The sequence below is a fragment of the Anomaloglossus baeobatrachus genome, chromosome 1, assembly GCF_048569485.1.
Source record: "Anomaloglossus baeobatrachus isolate aAnoBae1 chromosome 1, aAnoBae1.hap1, whole genome shotgun sequence".
Taxonomy (NCBI): Eukaryota; Metazoa; Chordata; class Amphibia; order Anura; family Aromobatidae; genus Anomaloglossus; species Anomaloglossus baeobatrachus.
The window spans coordinates 98561505-98581470 of record NC_134353.1 but is presented as its reverse complement, the minus strand read 5'-3'; the positions used below and the strand labels follow the sequence as shown (position 1 = coordinate 98581470).

Here is a 19966-nt window from a genome sequence, read left to right as displayed (position 1 = left end):
TTCCCTGTCTGTGTCTGTCTCTTTCCCTGGCTGCATTGTGACACGCCAACATTCCATGTAAGGGCGTGGCTGCGCATTCTTCTGAAGTTCTGGCTGCACTGTGGCTCCCAGCTCCATTCGCTTTAATGGAGGCAGGTTTTTTGGCGAATAAATGTAAAGCGTGGGGTTAAAATTTCCCCTCAAAACATAGCCTATGACGCTCTCGGGGTCCAGACGTGTGAGTGTGCAAAATATTGTGGCTGTAGCTGCGACGGTGCAGATGCCAATCCCGGACACACACACACACACACACACATTCAGCTTTATATATTAGAGATTTTGCTATCACTGCTTTTGTAAAAGTCCGATATACCAAATGTGTATTTTTTTTATTTTATTTCTCAATGGGGCAAAAGGGGGGTGATTTGATCTTTTGTGGTTTTTTTCAAATTTTTAAAATCTTTTTCATTTTCCCCCTTTTTATTATATTTAATAGTCCCCTTGGGAGACTTGAAGCGGAGACTGGCAAATTGCTTGTGCTGTACACAGCAGGGCATCAGCAGAAATCACCATCTATGAAGGCCGGCTCTATGAAGGCGTTCACAGGAGGTTTGTGATGACAGGCATGGAGGTCATCGGCTAACCCCTGGCTATCATGACAACCATTCGGTGCCCAGCGATCATGATGGCAGTGGAGAATGCTGCGATCCCTGCCGGTGCAGGTTAAATGTCGCTGTCAGAGATTGACAGATATATTTAACAAGATACAAGCTGTGGGCAGATCTCTGATGCACCTGCAGCTGATAGAGGCACATGATGGCTGATTAAACCAGTGCGGGGAAAGGCAGGAACATGTCCTTTGATGTACCATTATGTCAAAGGTTGTGAAGGGGTTACAAAAAATTAAGGGCTCATACCATTAGTGTGGCATCCTTTTTTCACTAACACATGGATTGGAATGGGCGGGTCTAATCTGGGACTAGGATCAAAAATGGACGTCTCGTTTTGGGGTTTTTTAACCCTTTAGTGACGGAGCTAATTTTCACCTTAATGACCAGACCAAATTTTGCAATTCTGACCAGTGTCACTTCATGAGGTTATAACTCTGGAACGCTTCAACGGATCCCGGTGATTCTGAGATTGTTTTTTCGTCACATATTGGACTTCATGTTAGTACCAAATTTAGGACAATATTTTTTGTGTTTATTTATGAAAAAAATTGAATATTGGCAAAAATTTTGAAAATTTAGCAATTTTCAACTTTTGAATTTTTATACCGTTAAACCAGAGATTTCTGTGACACAAAATAGTTAATAAATAACATTTCCCACATGTCTACTTTACATCAGCACAATTTTGGAAACAAAATTTTTTTTCGTTAGGAAGTTATAGGGGTTCAAAGTTTATCAGCGATTTCTCATTTTTACATCAAAATTTACAAAACCAGTTTTTTAGGGACCACATCACATTTGAAGTGACTTCAATAGGCCTAGATGACAGAAAATACCCAAAAGTGACACCATTCTAAAAACTGCACCCCCCAAAGTACTCAAAACCACATTCAAGAAGTTTATTAACCCTTCAGGTGCTTCACATGAACAAAAGCAATGTGGAATGAAAAAAAGCAAAAATTAAATTTTACCTAAAAATGTTGCTCTAACCCAAATTTATTCACTTTTAGAAGAAATAACACAACAAAATGGACCTCAAAACTTGTTCCCCACTTTCTTATGAGCGCGCCGATACCCCACATGTGGTCAGAAACCTCTGTTTGGACAAATGGGAGGGCTCGGAACAAAAGGAGCAATATTTGAATTTTGGAAAGCAAATTTGGCTGAAATAGATTGCGGGCACCATGTTGCATTTACAGGTCCGCTAAGGTACCTAAACAGAAGAAATCCCTCACAAGTGACACCATTTTGGAAACTAGACCCCTCAAGGCTTCTATCTAGGGGTATAGTGAGCATTTTAGATCCACAGGTACTTCACAGATTTTGTTAACGTTACGTTGTCATATTGAAAATTTTAATAATTTTCTCAAAAATGTTGCTTTAGCATCAATTTTCTCACTTTTTCAAGAGGTAATTCCAAAAATTTGACCTCAAGGTTTGTTAACCACTTTTTTATGAGCGCGGTGATATCTCACATGTGGTCTGAAACCTTTGTTTGGACAAATGGGAGGGCTTGGAACGAAAGGAGCAATATTTGAATTTTAGAAAGGAAATTTGGCTGAAAAAGATTGCGGGCACCATGTCGCATTTGGAGGTCCCCTAAGGTACCTAAACAGCAGAAACCCCGCACAAGTGGCCCCATTTTGGAAACTAGGCCCCTCAAGGAATTTATCTAGATGTTTGGTGAGTACCCTGAACCCTCAGGTGCTTCACAGAATTTTATAACGTTGAGCCATGAAAAAAAAAAAATAAAATTTTACCACAAAATTGTTATTTCAACCAGGTAGCTTTTTTTTTTACAAGAGTAAAAGGAAAAAATTCAGCATAACATTTATTGTGCAATTTCTCCTGAGTTTGGCGATACCTTATATGTGGTGGAAATCAACTGTTTGGGCGCATGGCAGGGCTCGGAAGGGAAGGAGTGCAATTTGACTGCAAAATTGGCTGGAATCAATAGCGGACGCCAGGTTGCGTTTGGAGAGCCCCTGAGGTGCCTAAACAGTGGCGGTCCCCCACAAGTGACTCCATTCTGGAAACAAGACACCTCAAGGCTTTTATGTAGGTGTATAGTGAGCAGTTTGAATCCACGAATACTTCACAGAATTTGATAAGCTTAGGTTGCCATATTGAAAATTTTCATTTTTTTCACAAAACTGTTGCTTTAGCATCAAATTTCTCACTTTTTCAAGAGACAACAACAAACCGTGGACCCAACAGGTTGTTATCCAATGTCTTATGAGCACAGGGATACCCCACATGTGGCCAAAAACCTCTGTTTGGATAAATGAGAGGGCTTGGAATGGAGGGAGCACCATTTGAATTCTGGAAAAGTTGAAATAAATTGCGCGCACCATGGCACATTAGCAGGGCCCCTTGGGTACCTATACATCAGAAAACCCCCACAAGTGACCCCATTTTGGAAACTGGATTTTATTCAGGAGTATAGTAAGCATTTTGAATCCACAGGTACTTCACAAAAATGTTGCTGTAGCAACAAATGTCTCACTGTTAGGCTATGTGGCCATGATCCAGCGACACGGCGTCTAGTACACAGTGTCAGCCTCCTGCAGAGATGTGAGTGTTGTCCACGGGAGAACGCAGCTGCCCAAGCCCACGATTTGGGTTCAGGCCGCTGTGGAGCTCTATGCTACCTGCAGAGAACACTCATCTCCGCAGCATAAATTGACATGCTGAGGCTCGGGAAGCTGCGCCACAGGTCGGTTTATGCTGCGGAGAAAAGAAGCACATTGGGCATGGGATTTCTAAAAATCCTTCCACTGTGCTTCTACTGCACAACGCAGCGTTATGGACACAGGGAAAACACTCTGCGCCCAAAACGCTGCAAACCCTGATTGTGGGCACACAGCGTAAAATGCTACAATGGATGAATGGATAGATGTCAAACAAATATAACGTCCCATTCCCCTGCATATTCTAAGCTGGCGCCCTTTAGTGCCTTTCATGTGGCACTAAAGGGTGCCTAGCCTTGTATTTAGCCCCCCAAAAAATTAATAATTAAAATAAACGACGTGGGGTCCCCCCTATTTTTGATAGCCAGCTAGGGTAAAGCAGACAGCTGTAGCCTGCAAACCACAGCTGACAGCTTCACCTTGGCTGGTGATCAATTTGGAGGGCTCCCCAGGCGTTTTTTAAAAAAAAAAAAAACGTGGGGTCCCCCCCAAATTAGATCACCAGCCAAGGTGAAGCGGACAGCTGGGGTCTGGTATTCTCAGGGTGGGAAGAGCCATGGTTATTGGACTCTTCCCAGCCTAAAAATAGCAGGCCGCAGCCGCCCCAGAAGTGGCGCATCCATTAGATGCGCCAATCCTGGCGCTTCGCCCCAGCTCATCCCGCGCCCTGGTGCGGTGGCAGACGGGGTAATATATGGGGTTGATACCAGCTGTAATGTCACCTGGCATCAAGCCCTGGGGTTAGTGATGTCACGGCATCTGAACAGATACCCGACATCACTAACCCAGTCAGTAATAGAAAAAAAAAGACAAAAAAAAAATTTATTTGAAAAAACACTCCCCGAAACATTCCTCTTTTACCAATTTATTGAAAATAAAGAAATTCCGGTCGCTGTAATCCATTTTGGAGGTCCCACGCCGGCTCTGGATCTTCTAGAATATGGGGGGCACGTTCAGGGAACGTATCCCCCATTTTCTGGAAGAGCAAGCTCTCCATGAGCAGTGTGGGTGCAGTAATCTGAGAATACTGCACTCACACTGCCCCGGTCCAACCTAGGGCAGAGTGACCTGCAGTAACCTCATTCCAGAATATGAGGGGCACGCTCACAGAACGTACCCCCCATTTTCTGGAACAGCAGCCTCTCCATGTGAGGAGTGTGGCTGCAGATCACTGCACTCACCCTCCCCCGGTCCACAGTGGAGCCTGTGCATCAGCGACGTCAGCAGGATTCCTGCTTGCAGGGATCCAGCTGACAGCCGCTGTCTGCGCATGCGCCGCCAGCATTGAAGAAGGAGGCGGCGATCGCGGGCCCGGAGCGGCAGACAGGTAACGTATAACCGGGGGCTTGGGGGGGGGGGTGACGGGGGGTGACGGGGGGTGACCTAGTGGGACCTGGGGACACCTTTCTGCCGCATGTGACGTGTCACATGCGGCAGAAAGAGCAGAATGAAGGCGGCCGCGCGCTGTGCGCCGCCATCTTCCACGCTCCGGAGGGGGGAGGGGGGTGGTGGCTCTGGAGAACCGGAGGGGGCTCCGGTGACCAGAGGGCTTCGGTGGACCGGAGGAGGGGTCAGGGGGAGGACATTTCCCTCCGATCTGAAATGTTTGATCATTTCAGATCGGAGGGAAATGACTGCAGAGCCGGCGCCGGCGGCAGTTTTCTGTGCGCTTCGGCGCCATTTTGGATGTCCGGTGGGGGTAGGGGTGGGGGTGGGGGGACTCTCCGGTACCGGGGGCTTTGGGGGCACTAGGGGGTTAGATTTCTTTCTCATCTGACATGTTTGATCATGTCAGATGAAAAAGAAATCAGTTTTACCGGCCATTTCTTTTTTTTTCATGTGTTCGTCGGTATACGGTGTATACCGCCGATCACATGATCGGGGTCCAAAAAAAACACCCCGATTCATAATCTGGGGGGTCTCAGCTACCCCCGGTAGCTGAAACCCCCGAGATTTTCGGTCGCTGGGGGGCGCTACAGGGTTTTTTCGGGCCGCCGCTTTAAAGCGGCGGAACAGAATAAGTACCCTGTTTTGCCGCCGCTTTAAGTCGTACGGCCGTCGTTATGAGGTTAAAGACCCAGTCCAAATAATAAATAAATAAAAAACACAGACATGTAAACAGCCCCATAGACCACAATGGAGACATGTACTAGCTGTGAAAATCACAGATAGGACCCACTGCCGTCTGAATGAGGTCTTACGCTGTGTGCCCACGGGAGCTCGCACATGCGGATTTTGCCCGTGGAAAACCTTCGGATTTATCTGGATTTTCTAGATAAATCTGCAGGTTTCAGCAAGTACAGACACTCCCCATGTTATCCTATGGGACATGGTGAGTGCTGTGTCCATGCTGCGGTATGTGCGGCTGCGGAATATGCTGCGGATGTCCTACAGCCGCACAAAACTGCATGTCAATTATTCCTGTGGAAATACCTGCAGAAATCTCGGTCTTCCACTATGGAGAGAGAGGCCGAGAATTCTGCAGGTAAGGCTAGGTTCACATTTCCGTTAAAATGAAATCACGTTAAAATAAAATGAAGTCACAATCCGCGGCTATGGTAAACAACAGCATCCGTTTAGCGGATTCCGTTGTGTCCCATAGACTTATATTAGTGGCGGATTGCGACTGATGACCTTGCGTTGCATCCGCTGCGCCGCGGTCAGTCATTTTTGGAATGACCGCCGGGCGGGAACAACGCCGAGTGTAACGTCTTTCGGGCCGTCAAAATTAACGCACCGTGCAGGAATCCGTCGCCATCCATCAAGCTTGAAATGGATGTCTATGGTGCTGGATTCCGTTGTAATCCAGTGCTGATTCCGTCATGCTCTACTGAGCATGCCCAGTATGTTTGGCACACCCACTGGGCTGTCCCAAACACAAACGGATCATGACTGATCCATCAAAAAACGGACGCACAGCGGATGTAACGGACGCGACGGATCAGTTTTTTCACAGGATTCCTGTGAAAGGAATCCTGTGAAAAACACATCCGTTGCGTCAGCTGACATCTAAAAAACAACTAATCCATTACTGACGGATTTAAAACAACGGAAATGTGAACCTAGCCTAAGCTGCATGAATGTCCACAGGTTTTCCGCAGATATTTTGCTGGAATGCCTCAGCTATGTATGGCTTTCGGGGAGCTGCTGCGGGAAACCTGTGGACATTCCTGCGGATATATCTACGGGTGTGAGCTCCCGTGGGCACATAGCCTTAGATTATAGACTTAGATAAAATACAAATCATTACCTCTCCACCAAAAAAATGGTGATTAAACATGTTGTAATGACAAAATTCATCCTTCCCATAAAACTGAGAATACCTGAAATAAAAGATGAAAAAGAGATTATTAATAGACACAGAGATAGCATCACTCTCTTCCAGGGGCTTCAGGAACCTGTCATCACATACACAGCCTCTAAACAGTTGTCATGGGATAGCCCCTCTTCCAATCAGCGTCGGCTTCTGTCTCCCCACCTTAGGACCAAACGAGTTAATCAACAGGAAGTGAGCTCTGCCGATGCTGCTCACTTCCTGTTGATTGTTTGGTCTGAAGGCGGGGAGACAGAAGCCAGCGCTGATTGGAAGAGGGACTCGGTTGACGTCACAATGTCAAGCGGGCCGCTGCAACTGCGCCGGTACGGAAGGTGAGAAGAGGCTTTTTTTATTTCACCTGGGAGAAACATGTGGAATCAGAAGGAGTTGTCCTAGTAGTGGACAACCCCTTTAAATATATTTCATGAGCAAACCAATTTATTTCTCTCAATATTAAAGCCATGAAGGTTTACTTTCACTTTTTTTTTATACAGAGAGCTCAAACTCCGCTGAGGCTGTGATGTACCAAAGTGTGAGAAGGGAGACTATACTATACAGCATCTGAATGGTACATGGAGATTAGGATTTAGGGTGGACTCATCAATTTGCTTGTTTTGTCAAATCGCTTGTCCAATAAATAAAATTGGAGAATGGATTATGTTTCTTGTAAATTCTCCTAAACAGATTCACAAACATGGTGAATCGTACAAATTGCACCTCAATGAGCAGTGAATTATTAAGACACAAAACAGGAGAACACTTTCTTCCCTTCTTCCAGGAGACTGAATCTTATTCAATATTGACTGGGCGGCACGGTGGCTCAGTGGTTAGCACTGTAGTCTTGCAGCGCTGGGGTCCTGGGTTCAAATCCCACCAAGGACAACATTTGTAAGGAGTTTGTATGTTCTCCCCGTGTCTGCGTGGGTTTCCTCCCACACTCCAAAAACATACTGATAGGGAACTTAGTTTGTGAGCTCCGATGGGGACAGTGTTGCCAATGTATGTAAAGCGCTGTGGAATTAATAGCGCTATATAAATGAATAAATATTATTATTATTATTACTAGTTATCATACAAAACAATAGCATGTAGGAATACATAAGTAATAAGCCATCCTGTGTATTATAAGCTAAAGGAGGAGGACATAGCTGTTTCTAAAGGGTTGTTCTGCTAATGAGAGGACACAGCTGCTTGTAAAAGAGTTGATCTAAGTCTATTATTACGTACTGTACAGATTAAGCAGCAGTGAATCCTCCCAGAAAACACTGTAGGATTTACCTCTGCTACTGCTTCTATCCTCTTCCTGCTCCATAATCTACAAGAATCAATCTCATTTTGCACACATATAACTACATTCAGCATGAAGTAAAAAGACTCTACTGTAATTTTTACATGCTGCATTCTCTCAGGCTCTAACCACAAAATGGCATTTCCCAGCCGGAAAACAGAAACTCTCAAACAGCTGTCAAATATAGTGCTACTCTCAACTTCAGTCTCCTTCTCTTAAAAGGGACAGGGCTTAGATCACTAAATTAATGAGGAATGTTATTAATTTTCCAAATGACATATAATTGAGAAAGGTTTACATTTTGTAATATTTCACTATGAGGTTTTCTTTAAGGCCCCCATAAATAAAATAAACATTTTCCGAAATCCGCCAATTGCTGCGCCATTGGCCAACCATCTAAGGCCGGTTTCCCATTTGCGCCATTTTGACGGAAACAGAATCCAGCACAGATGCAGTACAGTTCATTTATTTACAGTGGAAGAGCGACACCATGTGGACACAGGCGGTTGTGTATGAAGCACATAACCGCATGGTGTCGCGCTTCCACAGTAAATGAATGAACTGTGCTGCATCTGTGCTGGATTCCGTTTCCGTCAAAACGACGCAAATGTGAAACCGGCCTAAAGTGTATGGTGGTCGCCCAACACTCTCGACAGGTGAGTAGGCAGAATATTGTAATTGTTGGACCAGGCTCCATGTCAGTCTTTAAAGTCATCTCATTGAATGGGAAGCTGATCCATATAGGCTCAAACATAGTTGGGAAACTACATTACAGCTAATAAATGGTAGGAGCATTACATGTAATGGTAATCTATGGCTACATCATAGAGGACATAAGCATTCTCCTTACCTGAAGTCAATATCTAACAAGAGACTCTTCACCTTTGGTTTGGAGTCTTCCGAGGATTTTAATCTTATCCACTCGTGTAATCTGAAATATAATATATAGCGCTCAACACAAAAGACGGGTTATGACCGATCACTTGACCAAGAAAGTTGAAGGGTCAACATCTGCAAGGAGTTTGTATGTTCTCCCAGTGTTTGTGTGGGTTTCCTCCCACACTCCAAAGACATACTGATAGGGAATTTAGATTGTGAGCCCCAATGGGGACTGTGTTGTTGATGTATGTAAAGTGCTGCGGAATATATTAGCGCTATATAAAAATAAAGATTTATTTGTTTAAGGCTACAATGAATCATCGACAAGAGATGCGATAAGAGAAAAGCTCATTCTGGCAGACCTGGTTATATTGCGTACAGAATCATTACAATTAACCCCTTCACCCCCAGCCTGTTTTCACCTATTTGACTAGGCCAATTGTACAATTCTGACCACTGTCAATTTATACTATAAGGCGCACCGTACCATAAGATGCACCCTGGTTTTAGAGGAGGAAAATAGGAAAATAAAATTTTAACCAAAAAATGTGGTCATGACACACAGTTATGGGGCGAGGATCTGCTGCTGACACTGTTATGGGGGTAATGTCCCCAAATTCTCTACTAAGGTACCCCCATCCTGGTAATGATGCTCCTGCCTTGTATATGATCCTGCTCATACACTCCATCTATCCAGCTCATATACCCCCATCCATGTTGCTCATATACCCCCATCCATCCTGTTCATATACCCCCATCCTGCTCATACACTCCATCCATCCTGCTCATATACTCCCCATTGTAGCGGGGTGGGGGTCCCCCAGGACGACAAAGAGGCAGTGACCCAAAACAGTCTGATCCAAACAGCTTTATTGTCCTCGCTGTACAGGTAAAGTCATCCGGAACACAGCCGGGTTGTGCACCGTCCATACGGGTCCCCGTCATCTATGGGCTCCGTAATCAAAGGGCAATAAGCGGCGATATGGCCGTGCCCTTGACATCTCCAGCACTTCATAGCGGTGGCCCCACTAGTTTTTGTTACTATTCTTGGGGGAACTAGTCTTTTGCCACTCTCAGTGGGGGTTGCCCCCTCGATATGGGCTTGGTTTTTGTTGTTCACCAGCGCCGTACGTGTGTCTCGGCCAGGGTCCTGTGGCCGCCGGGCCTGACGCACTGGGGCAGAATCTCGTATAAAGTCCTGTGTGGCGGTATATCGTTCAACTAAACTCACCACCTGGGTCCAGGTTACCCGGGTCTCCTTGCCCCACCCATCGTTGAATAGCGACTGGCAGAGTCCGCACCAACCGGTCGACCACCACCCTTTCCACCATCTGGGCTGGAGACAACACCTCCGGCTGTAACCACTTTTTAACCAGTTGTACTAAGTCATATGCCTGAGACCTGGCGGGACGGGTCTCCACATAGGCCCATGAAAACACTCGCTGAGCCCTCACGTAGGTATTGACCCCCAGACGGGCAAGGATCTCACCTTTCAATTTCTTGTAGTCCAAGGCATCCTCCCGGCTGAGGTCGAAGTAGGCTTTCTGGGCGTCCCCTATCAGGAACGGAGCTACCACTTCCGCCCACTGGCCTGCCGGCAGTTTTTCCTGCTCCGCTGTGCGTTCAAAAACCGTAAGGAAAACCTCCACGTCATCCTCCAGGCTTAGTTTCCGCAGGGCAGAGCGGACCCTGTCCCGGGGCACCCGTCGGTCGGAGTCAGTTGCTGCCGGTGTCTCACGCAGGGCCGCAATCTGCTGCCGTAGCAATGCATTCACCTCTTGTTGTTGTCGCTGGGTCTCCTGATGCTGCCGCCGGGATTCCTGATGCTGCCGCTGGGATTCCTGGTGCTGCTGCTGGAACAGACCCAATTGCTCCTGTTGCTTTTGCTGAATTGTTACCCACTGCCGCAGAAGCTCCTCCATGTTATCAGCCGGTTTATACTGTAGCATAGCCGGCCTAATTATGGACATACAGAGCCGTCGTAGTCTTCAGCTGGTGTAACGGTGGGGTATGCCTCAATGCTCCTTGCCCGCGTTCTCCACCATAATGTAGCTGGGTGGGGGTCCCCCAGGACGACAAAGAGGCAGTGACCCAAAACAGTCCGATCCAAACAGCTTGATTGTCCTCGCTGTACAGGTAAAGTCATCCGGAACACAGCCGGATTGTGCACCGTCCATACGGGTCCCCGTCACACAGGCACCCCTTGCCGTAGGAGACGGTCTTACGATACCCCGTTCTGCTCTTCCCGGGGGTCCACAGACCTGCGTTATAGTGCCACACAGGCCTGAGCTCTCTTCAGCTTCCTGCTCTGCAGCTTACAAAACAACTCTGCCCCACCCAGGCCTTTACAAAGAGCTTTTAAATGAGAACTGTGGCCATGAGCCCCCTGCATAACCTGGCCTGGAGGTTACTGGACTGACCACTATGTAGGGTTCTCATATGTTTCTATACGCATTCTGGGAGATACGTACCGTCCGTCACATATCCATGGCCCCACTATCTCACACCATCCATCCTGCTCATATACCCCCCATCCATCCTGCTCATATACCCCCCATCCTGCTCATATACCCCCCATCCTGCTCATATACCCCATCCTGCTCATATACCCTCATCCTGCTATACACCCCCATCCTGCTCATATACCCCATCCTGCTCATATACCCCACCCTGCTCATATACCCCACCCTGCTCATAAGATACCCCCATCCTGCTCATAAAATACCCCCATCCTAGTATATGGCCTGTATCCTATGGCACAGAAAAAAAAAATAAACGTTTATACTCACCCTACCTCACTCCCTGCAGCACCGATCATCTTCCTCTCTGTCTCAGCTGCAGCGCCGCTGTGTGGAGCCATCACCGTGTGTGGAGCCGTCCCCCTGCAGCATCGCGATGTCTTCCTGTTTATGCCGGTCAGCTGATCTGTGTGGACACTAGCGGCGCGCACAGTGATGACGTCATCGCTGTGCTCACCGCTCAATACACAGATCAGCTGACCGGCACAGACAGGAAGACATCGTGATGCTGCAGGGGAACGGCTCCACACAGTGACGGGTGAGTGTACTGATTCACTGCACCCCGCGCTACGGTAATAACTCTGGAAAGCAGTGATTCTTATAAGTTTTTTTGTGACACATTGTACTTCATGATAGGGGTCGCTATGATTTGCATTTATTTTCAGACACAAGCAGCAATAAATGTTGCGGAGTGAAAATTGCAAATCTGCCATTATAGTGCCCAGTACATTGCAGTGCCCAGCACAGCGATACCAAATATGTGTAGAAAATGTGACCCAGCTTCACGAGTAAAATTTCCTTTATTGTAGATAACTTTTAAAAGTCCAGGAAGGATAATAAAGTAAAACCAATTAATGTCCATGGCACTCTAGATGTGTTTACCTTTCTTATCCTTCTTGGTGTTTTAAAATTCATCTACAATAAAGGAAATGTTACTCGTTAAGCTTTTCTTATCTCTACGCCGCGCACCGAGTATCCTGGATAAAGATTGCGGCGAGGTGGATTTTTTCTTCAATCGGTATGCCATGTACTTTGTTTTTAAACATAAATAGGTAGAATTTATTTTATCACTGCGGTGGAGTTGGGTCATATGGGCGTCTCCATTCTCTGATGGTGGCGCCTCCTCTTTCGGCCATCTTTGTCCTCCTTCTTCTGAAGCTTAGGTGCATGACGCGTCCTACGTCATCCATACAAGCCGGCGTTGAGGTCCTGCGCAGGCGCACTACAACACTTTGATCTGCCCTACGCAGGGCAGATCAAAGTGTGCCTGTGCAGGACCGCAACTCACTCTGCAGCCACCGAAGGAGTGCAAAACAGAGGTCACTGCAGGCAAACTGTGCAAAAAAAATATTTTTAATCCCAAATGCATGCATTTAAATAAATAAATAAATGGCCCCCCAAAAGGTTGATAGCACCTTAAATGATTATGTGACATACCTGGGTGTTCCCACAGACAGTACCCGGGTGTAGCCCAGGCTGCTGATGGTGTCCAGGATAAAGGTGCAGCTTCTGTCTGTGAACAGGTACTGGGCATTACTCTTCTTGTTCTGCAGTGGGTGCAGCAGCTGACTGGGCCTCTTCATATGTAGGACGGACACATCGCCAAGAAGATGATGGCCGCAGTGCTCCTGCCAGTCGCTCTCCAGTAGCAGCTGCTGACATTCCCTGCAAAACTTCCTTTTTGCTAATGGGAGAGCAATGAACTCTTGAAACCTGCGATAGATATGAATATTAATGTCATATAGCGCAAACCCAACATTCAAGAAAATGGCAGATACATGAGCATTTGTCAAACAACAGAAGAATCCAGATTAGTAAACTTTCCTCCATATCTGCACTCAGCATCATTGGTACCTGGCCGTGTACTGCTGATGGGTCATCGGGGGCTGACAGCTGCGGTTATGCTCCTCTCTTGCCTGAAGTCTGGCCGGGGAGACCTGCCAATATCGTCATAAAGATACCAAGTTGTTAATGCATCTGTACATGAATAATCTACACTGATGATCACTAATGCAGAGGTACAATTGTTCGATCAGTGTGGATCCCGCTGCCGGCCCCCAAACTGAGCCCCCACTTTCTTCACTGGGAGCAGGAAGAAGCACTTGGGTGGTGCGAAACGGCAGTTGTCCATATGTATCCATGTGCTCCATGCTATATGGAATAATGGATACTTTACCGACCGGTGAGTGCCGTCATATTTCTGCCCTTTGAAAAATGTCACTGGCTACAGGAGTCAATCAGCAGAGACTGACTGCAGCGGTCATTTTCTGCCCAAGCCAGAAGCAAGAGCTGAGACAGGACATCACTGCTCCGACGAATACAAGGACGATGAATGAGTGCAACACTATTGTGATGTCCTCTGTTAGAGGAGAAAGTGATAGGTCTTGTGGGGACCAGGGCAGCTCTGCCGAGGAACAGCGGGGATCTGCTAAAAGAGTGAACGTCTCTGTATTTAAGAATTTTTTATTAAAAAATTGCAGTGTACAATTCCTTTAAGCAACGATGTAGATACTGTCATTACTTTCTGAGTAACAGCTTGTATCATATGTACTATCGCCCAGTACTGAATTCACAGCTCTGCTGCTTACTACTGGAAACATTCAACGGGCTGAACAGTTATAGGCCATGTCTCATACTTAAAGGAACCGGTCATCCAAATCAAGTGGTGCAAATCATGGGTAGCAAAAATCAGAGCCTGGCTACACTATGGCTGCCAAGTATATTTTCCTCTGAATGTACACTAGGGACTATAGCCGGACACAAGACTAGGCCAGCTCTTCCCAGCGCTGATCTAAGCGATCCACAGGTCTCTCCCTATCATATGTACAGTCATGGCCAAAAGTTTTGAGAATGACACCAAAATGATATTTTCACATGATCTGTTGCCCTCTGGTTTTTAAATGTGTTTGTCTGATGTGCTGCCCATCACCCAGTCCTGTGTGCAGCCCAGCCCCCAGTCCTGTGTGCAGCCCAGCCCCCAGTCCTGTGTGCAGCCCAGCCCCCAGTCCTGTGTGCAGCGCAACCTCCGTGTGGTGCCTGTGCCCACAGCCCCGCGTGTGGTGCCTGTGCCCACAGCCCCGCGTGTGGTGCCTGTGCCCACAGCCCCGCGTGTGGTGCCTGTGCCCACAGCCCCGCGTGTGGTGCCTGTGCCCACAGCCCCGCGTGTGGTGCCTGTGCCCACAGCCCCGCGTGTGGTGCCTGTGCCCACAGCCCCGCGTGTGGTGCCTGTGCCCACAGCCCCGCGTGTGGTGCCTGTGCCCACAGCTCCGCGTGTGGTGCCTGTGCCCACAGCTCCGCGTGTGGTGCCTGTGCCCACAGCCCCGCGTGAGGTGCCTGTGCCCCCAGCCCCATGCCCCTAGTTAATTAATTGTTTCACCCAATATAGCAGGGTCATTTAAACATTGATAATTTTGTGCAGCCCCTGAAGGTTGGTAGAAATTTCCAAATGGCCCCCAACAGAAAAACGGTTCCCCACCCCTGCTTTATGGCAAGGTGCTCCATCATGCTGGAAAAGGCATTGTTGGGCGCTAAACTGCTCTTGGACAGTTGGGAGAAGTTGCTCTTGGAGGACATTCTGGTACCATTCTTTATTCATGGCTGTGTTTTTAGGCAAGACTATGAGTGAGCCGATTCCCTTGGCTGAGACGCAACCCCACACATGAATCGTTTCAGGATGCTTAACAGTTGGCATGAGACAAGACTGGTGGTAGCGCTCACCTCTTCTTCTCCTAATAAGCTGTTTTCCAGATGTCCCAAACAATCGAAAAGGGGATTCATCTGAGAAAATGACTTTACCCCAGTCCTCAGCAGTCCACTCCCTGTACCTTTTGCAGAATATCAGTCGGTCCCTGATTGTTTTTTCTGGAGAGAAGTGGCTTCTTTGCTGCCCTCCTTGAAACCAGGCCTTGCTCAAAGAGTCTCCGCCTCACAGTGCGTGCAGAAGCACTCACACCAGCCTGCTGCCATTGCTGAGCTAGCTCGGCACTCCTGGTAGTCCGATCCCGCAGCTGAAACAGTTTTAAGATACGGTCCTGGCGTTTGCTGGTCCTTCTTGGGCGCCCTGGAGCCTTTTTGGCAACAATGGAAGCTCTCTCCTTGAAGTTCTTGATGATGCGATAGATTGTTGACTGAGGTGCAATCTTTGTAGCTGCGATACTCTTCCCTGTTAGGCCATTTTTGTGCAGAGCAATGATGGCTGCACGTGTTTCTTTAGAGATAACCATGGTTAACTGAAGAGAAACAATGATACCAAGCACCAGCCTCCTTTTAAAGTGTCCAGTGGTGTCATTCTTACTTAATCATGACTGATTGATCGCCAGCCCTGTCCTCATCAACAGCCACACCTGTGTTAATGGAACAATCACTAAAACAATGTTAGCTGCTCCTTTTAAGGCAGGAATGCAATGATGTTGAAATGTGTTTTGGGGGTTGAAGTTCATTTTCTTAGCCAATATTGACTTTGCAAGTAATTGCTGTTAAGCTGATCACTCTTTATGACATTCTGGAGTATATGCAAATTGCCATTAGAAAAACTTAAGCAGTAGACTTTGTAAAAATTAATATTTGTAGCATTCTCAAAACTTTTGGCCATGACTGTATACTAGGAAAAGATGTGTCAGTCTCTTCTGGGAAGAGCTGGAGGGAAGAGGGACCAGTCTACTTTCCGTTTATGGTCTCCATCCAGATCTTCCAAGCATATATTCTCTGAGTATATATGTATCTGGCTGCATTTGTGCAGCATAGATCAGATGCAAGGCTCCCTTTAACAAAAGATGACCTGTGCATTAATGCGAGATCGGTGACGGTCCAGCGCCTTACACTCACCGATCAGCTGAAATCTATTCTTGCAGCGGCCAGATATAAGGGATGTATGGCGTTGATAACAGCAATCCTGTGCATTGCATAGCAGTTCCGGCCAGGTCCTGCAGATCAGATCCTAGTCATTTAATTGGGAGATGAACAGGAATAATCGGCAATAGCCACTATACAATGCATAGGACTGCTGGCTCCTGCTGGTACATCTCTTATATCAGCTGATGCAGGGCATGTCAGACCCATGCCCATCCCATACTGTGCATAGGGCATTAATTGTTAAGGTTCTTAACACAATAGATATTTTTCGGACGATCCTGCTAACTTCAGTGGGACCATCCGAATACTGAATGTGTAAGGCTATGTGCGCACTTACCGGATTTTTCGCGGATTTTGCCGCGGATTTGCTGCATGTTTCACTGCAGAAAATGTTCATAACATCTCTGCAGTGAATCACCAGCAAATCCTATGGAGAAAAAAAATCCTGTGCGCACTGGGCGGAATTTAACAGCTGCTTGTTTTGCTGCGGGAATCCCGCAGCAAAAACAAGTGCATGTCACTTCTTTTCCGCACATCGCTGCGGGATTTCCCTCCATTGACTCCAATGTTAATCATGAAATCCCGCAGGGAATAACGCAGGCAGCAAATTCTGTGCGGTTCACTGCGTTTTCCTGCGTTATTCCCTGCGGTATTTTGCGGTTTACCTCCGGTAATGTGCATCACTTGCTTGCGGTTTTGCAGGGAAGTGATGTCATTACAGGAAGAGGAAGCCGTGCAGAGAGTAAACACACACACAGATCACACACAGACATCACAGACACATAGATCACATTGACACAGACATATAGAACACACATAGAAAGAAAACGGAAATATAGAAAAAAAAGAACGTGGGCTCCGCTGCATATTTACCCTCCAGCCGAGGTAAGCACACAGCGGCGGCCCGGTATTCTCAGGCTGGGGAGGGAGAGGGGCAGGGGTAATGTCCCCCGCCTCACTCCCCCTCCCGCAGCCGAGAATATCAGCCGCAGCTGCCCCGGCACTGTCGCATGCAATATGCGGCAATGCCGGCGTGTCCTCGGCTCTTCTTGCCACCGTGTAGCAGTGGTGGCAAGGTAATACAAGGGGTTAACCCCAGGCTTGATCATGGCAGCGTCTATGTGACAGCTGACATGATCAACCCGTAAGTAAAGTGAAAAAAAACACACCGAAAAATCCTTTATTTTAAATAAAACAAACAAGCCTCGTTCACCATTTTATTAACCCCCCCAAACAAAGCTCCGGCGTAATCCAGGTCCGACGTCCTGCACTGCTTCCATCCAGCCGCGACTAACACACAGCGCTGAATGAAAGCAGCAGAGGTAATTACCGGTCATTTCCCACGGCCGGTAATGTGAACTCACTGCCGACCGTGGGAAATGCAGCGATCTGTCATCCATCTCTCTATCTATCCCTCTGTCTATCTATCTATCCCTCTATCTATTCTTCTGTCTATCTACTCTCAGAATTAAATGACTTTTTTTTTTTTTTTCCTTCAATGTGCTTTATTGCATTGAATGCAATAAAGCACATCCCAACCCGCACGCGGCAAAACCGCGGCAATACCGCGAATAATACCGCGGTAAAACCGCGGCAAACCGCATGCGGTTTTCGGGTGCGGTTTCCCGCGGTTTTTTACCGCGGGTGCGGTAATCTTTGAGGGCATGCGGAATTTTCTCAAGAAAATTCCACTTCCCAGTGCGCACAGAGCCTAAGGACGCCGCACATCATCCCCACTGATGGCGCATTTATTATTATTATTATTATTATTTATTTATAGAGCACCATTAATTCCATGGTGCTGTACATGAGAAGGGGTTACATACAAAATACATATACAAGTTACAGTAGACAGACTAGTACAGAGGGAAGAGGGCCCTACCCTTGCGGGCTTACATTCTATAGGATTATGGGGAGGAGACAATAGATAGGTTTTCAACTGCCGGATATTTTTGTTCTCCAACTTAAGGCCCCGTCACCCACAGAGATAAATCTTTGGCAGATCTGTGGTTGCAGTGAAATCATGGACATATTGTTCCATTTGTACACAGCCACACACCTGGCACTGATTGTCCACAATTTCACTGCAACCACAGATCTGCCGCAGATTTATCTCTGTGTGTGTGACAGGGCCTTAAGACTACTGGCAGATTTCAGCTCTGAAGCATGCAGAATTGTAAATGTATACATGTACACAAATAAGGTTAGGAACAAGACACATTATGGTGAAAGTTACTCATCTTTTTAAGATTCATTACAAATTCTTAACACACACATACACATTATATATATATATATATATATATATATATATATATATATATATATATATATATATATATATATATATATATATATATATAAAATGGGGATTTATCAGCCACTATCACCCAGGGGTCCTATGTGTGATTGAAAGTTGTCCCATGAGCACAACTTTTCCATCAGCCGAAGTCATATAACCGGCCCAATGAAACAGCAAGCAGTGAAAGGGAAAGTGTCACCTCCACAGATTCCCCATGTTTAGTATGGACCGCTCATCTATGATTAATAGAAAGGTTCCTAAGTTTAAGACCCCCCTCTAATACATCCATGTGGCCTAATTTAATATATAGACACATTTACCTTTTCATCCGCCCACTGGAAAAAGCGACAATCCTTCCTGTCGCGGCAGGCTGAGCAGGCGTAGAATCTTCTTCCATGCTCCTTCCCTTGAGATATTTTTACAAATAATAAAGTCGGACCTGCGGGAAACCAAGAATACAGGGACAAATGCTGAATCGTCACCCATCTTTAAAGGGATCGTCCACTTTTGGGAATCTTTCTCTTTAATACCCCGAACATTCAAATTTGATGTGGAATGTGGTCATAAATCAGCTGAGAGGGTGCACAGGAAAATACAGGTAAAGAGATACGAGCTCCCCGTCAAGGCCTTCCGAATGAGCTCACTGACGGATTCTCAGTTAACTCATTCTACAACCAACAACACAAAGTGCAATACAGAGGCTGTAGAAGGCAAATGGTGCAAAATTTTCTCAGATAGCACTCGGCCCAGTGTTATACTATGGGGGGAGCCGATCAGCGCTTTTTTCCCATGTTGATGCAACCTGAGAATAAAAAAGCTGCATGCTACGATTGGCAGCGAATATCGGATCACGCGCTCCCATACAAGTCTATGGGTGAGTGGAAATATCGCACTGCACTGATGTCATCTGAGTGCGGTCCCATACACAAACAGACAGGCAATGGAGAAGATGAAGAGATTAAGGTCTCCTCTGCCCCAGTGCACTCGGTGTGAACCCGTACAGAGCGGTCTGCACCACTTGGGACAAATTTATCGGACCGTCCCCCTTTCTTACAGGGCCCCACCATTACCGGGCAATGTATGGACATGTGATACTTTCCCTGGCGCTGCGTCCATCGTCTACCTCTCAGACTGGTGACAATCAGCGGTGAAGGCGCCGGGGATCCGTGGTGATGGATTGTGCCGTCATCTTTATGATGAAGCATCAGGTGTTATCGGACTTGTACGGATGTTTATTTGTAAATAATAGTAATTATAGCCTAAAATACATTCCGTTAAGAAAAAATGTCACTCGTCATGGACACCCCCTTTAATGCTATTATTGAGGCACCTATACAGGGTCGCCGGGCAGCGCTTGTTCCCACAGACATTGTGCAGGGGGCCAGCTCATTAGGGACATGGGCTGATATCTGCAGACACAGAAGGGTCTCTACAATGTGTGGGGGTGACAGCAGTGCTGCCCCTTTCAGCT

The 19966-nt window shown here is 46.8% G+C and overlaps 1 protein-coding gene across 2 annotated transcripts in view; it reads right to left on the bottom strand.

The window, feature by feature from the left end:
- ZCCHC4 (zinc finger CCHC-type containing 4) overlaps positions 1 to 19966 on the bottom strand; it is a 99993-nt gene that overhangs the window by 79635 nt on the left and 392 nt on the right. For both annotated transcript variants that reach the window (XM_075333711.1, XM_075333714.1), the window contains exons 2-6: positions 18816 to 18934; positions 13197 to 13279; positions 12780 to 13055; positions 8795 to 8875; positions 6591 to 6663 (exon numbers count right to left, since the gene is read on the bottom strand). In XM_075333711.1, coding sequence (XP_075189826.1) covers positions 6591 to 6663; positions 8795 to 8875; positions 12780 to 13055; positions 13197 to 13279; positions 18816 to 18934 — 632 coding nt within the window. The remainder of the gene's footprint in view (positions 1 to 6590; positions 6664 to 8794; positions 8876 to 12779; positions 13056 to 13196; positions 13280 to 18815; positions 18935 to 19966) is intronic.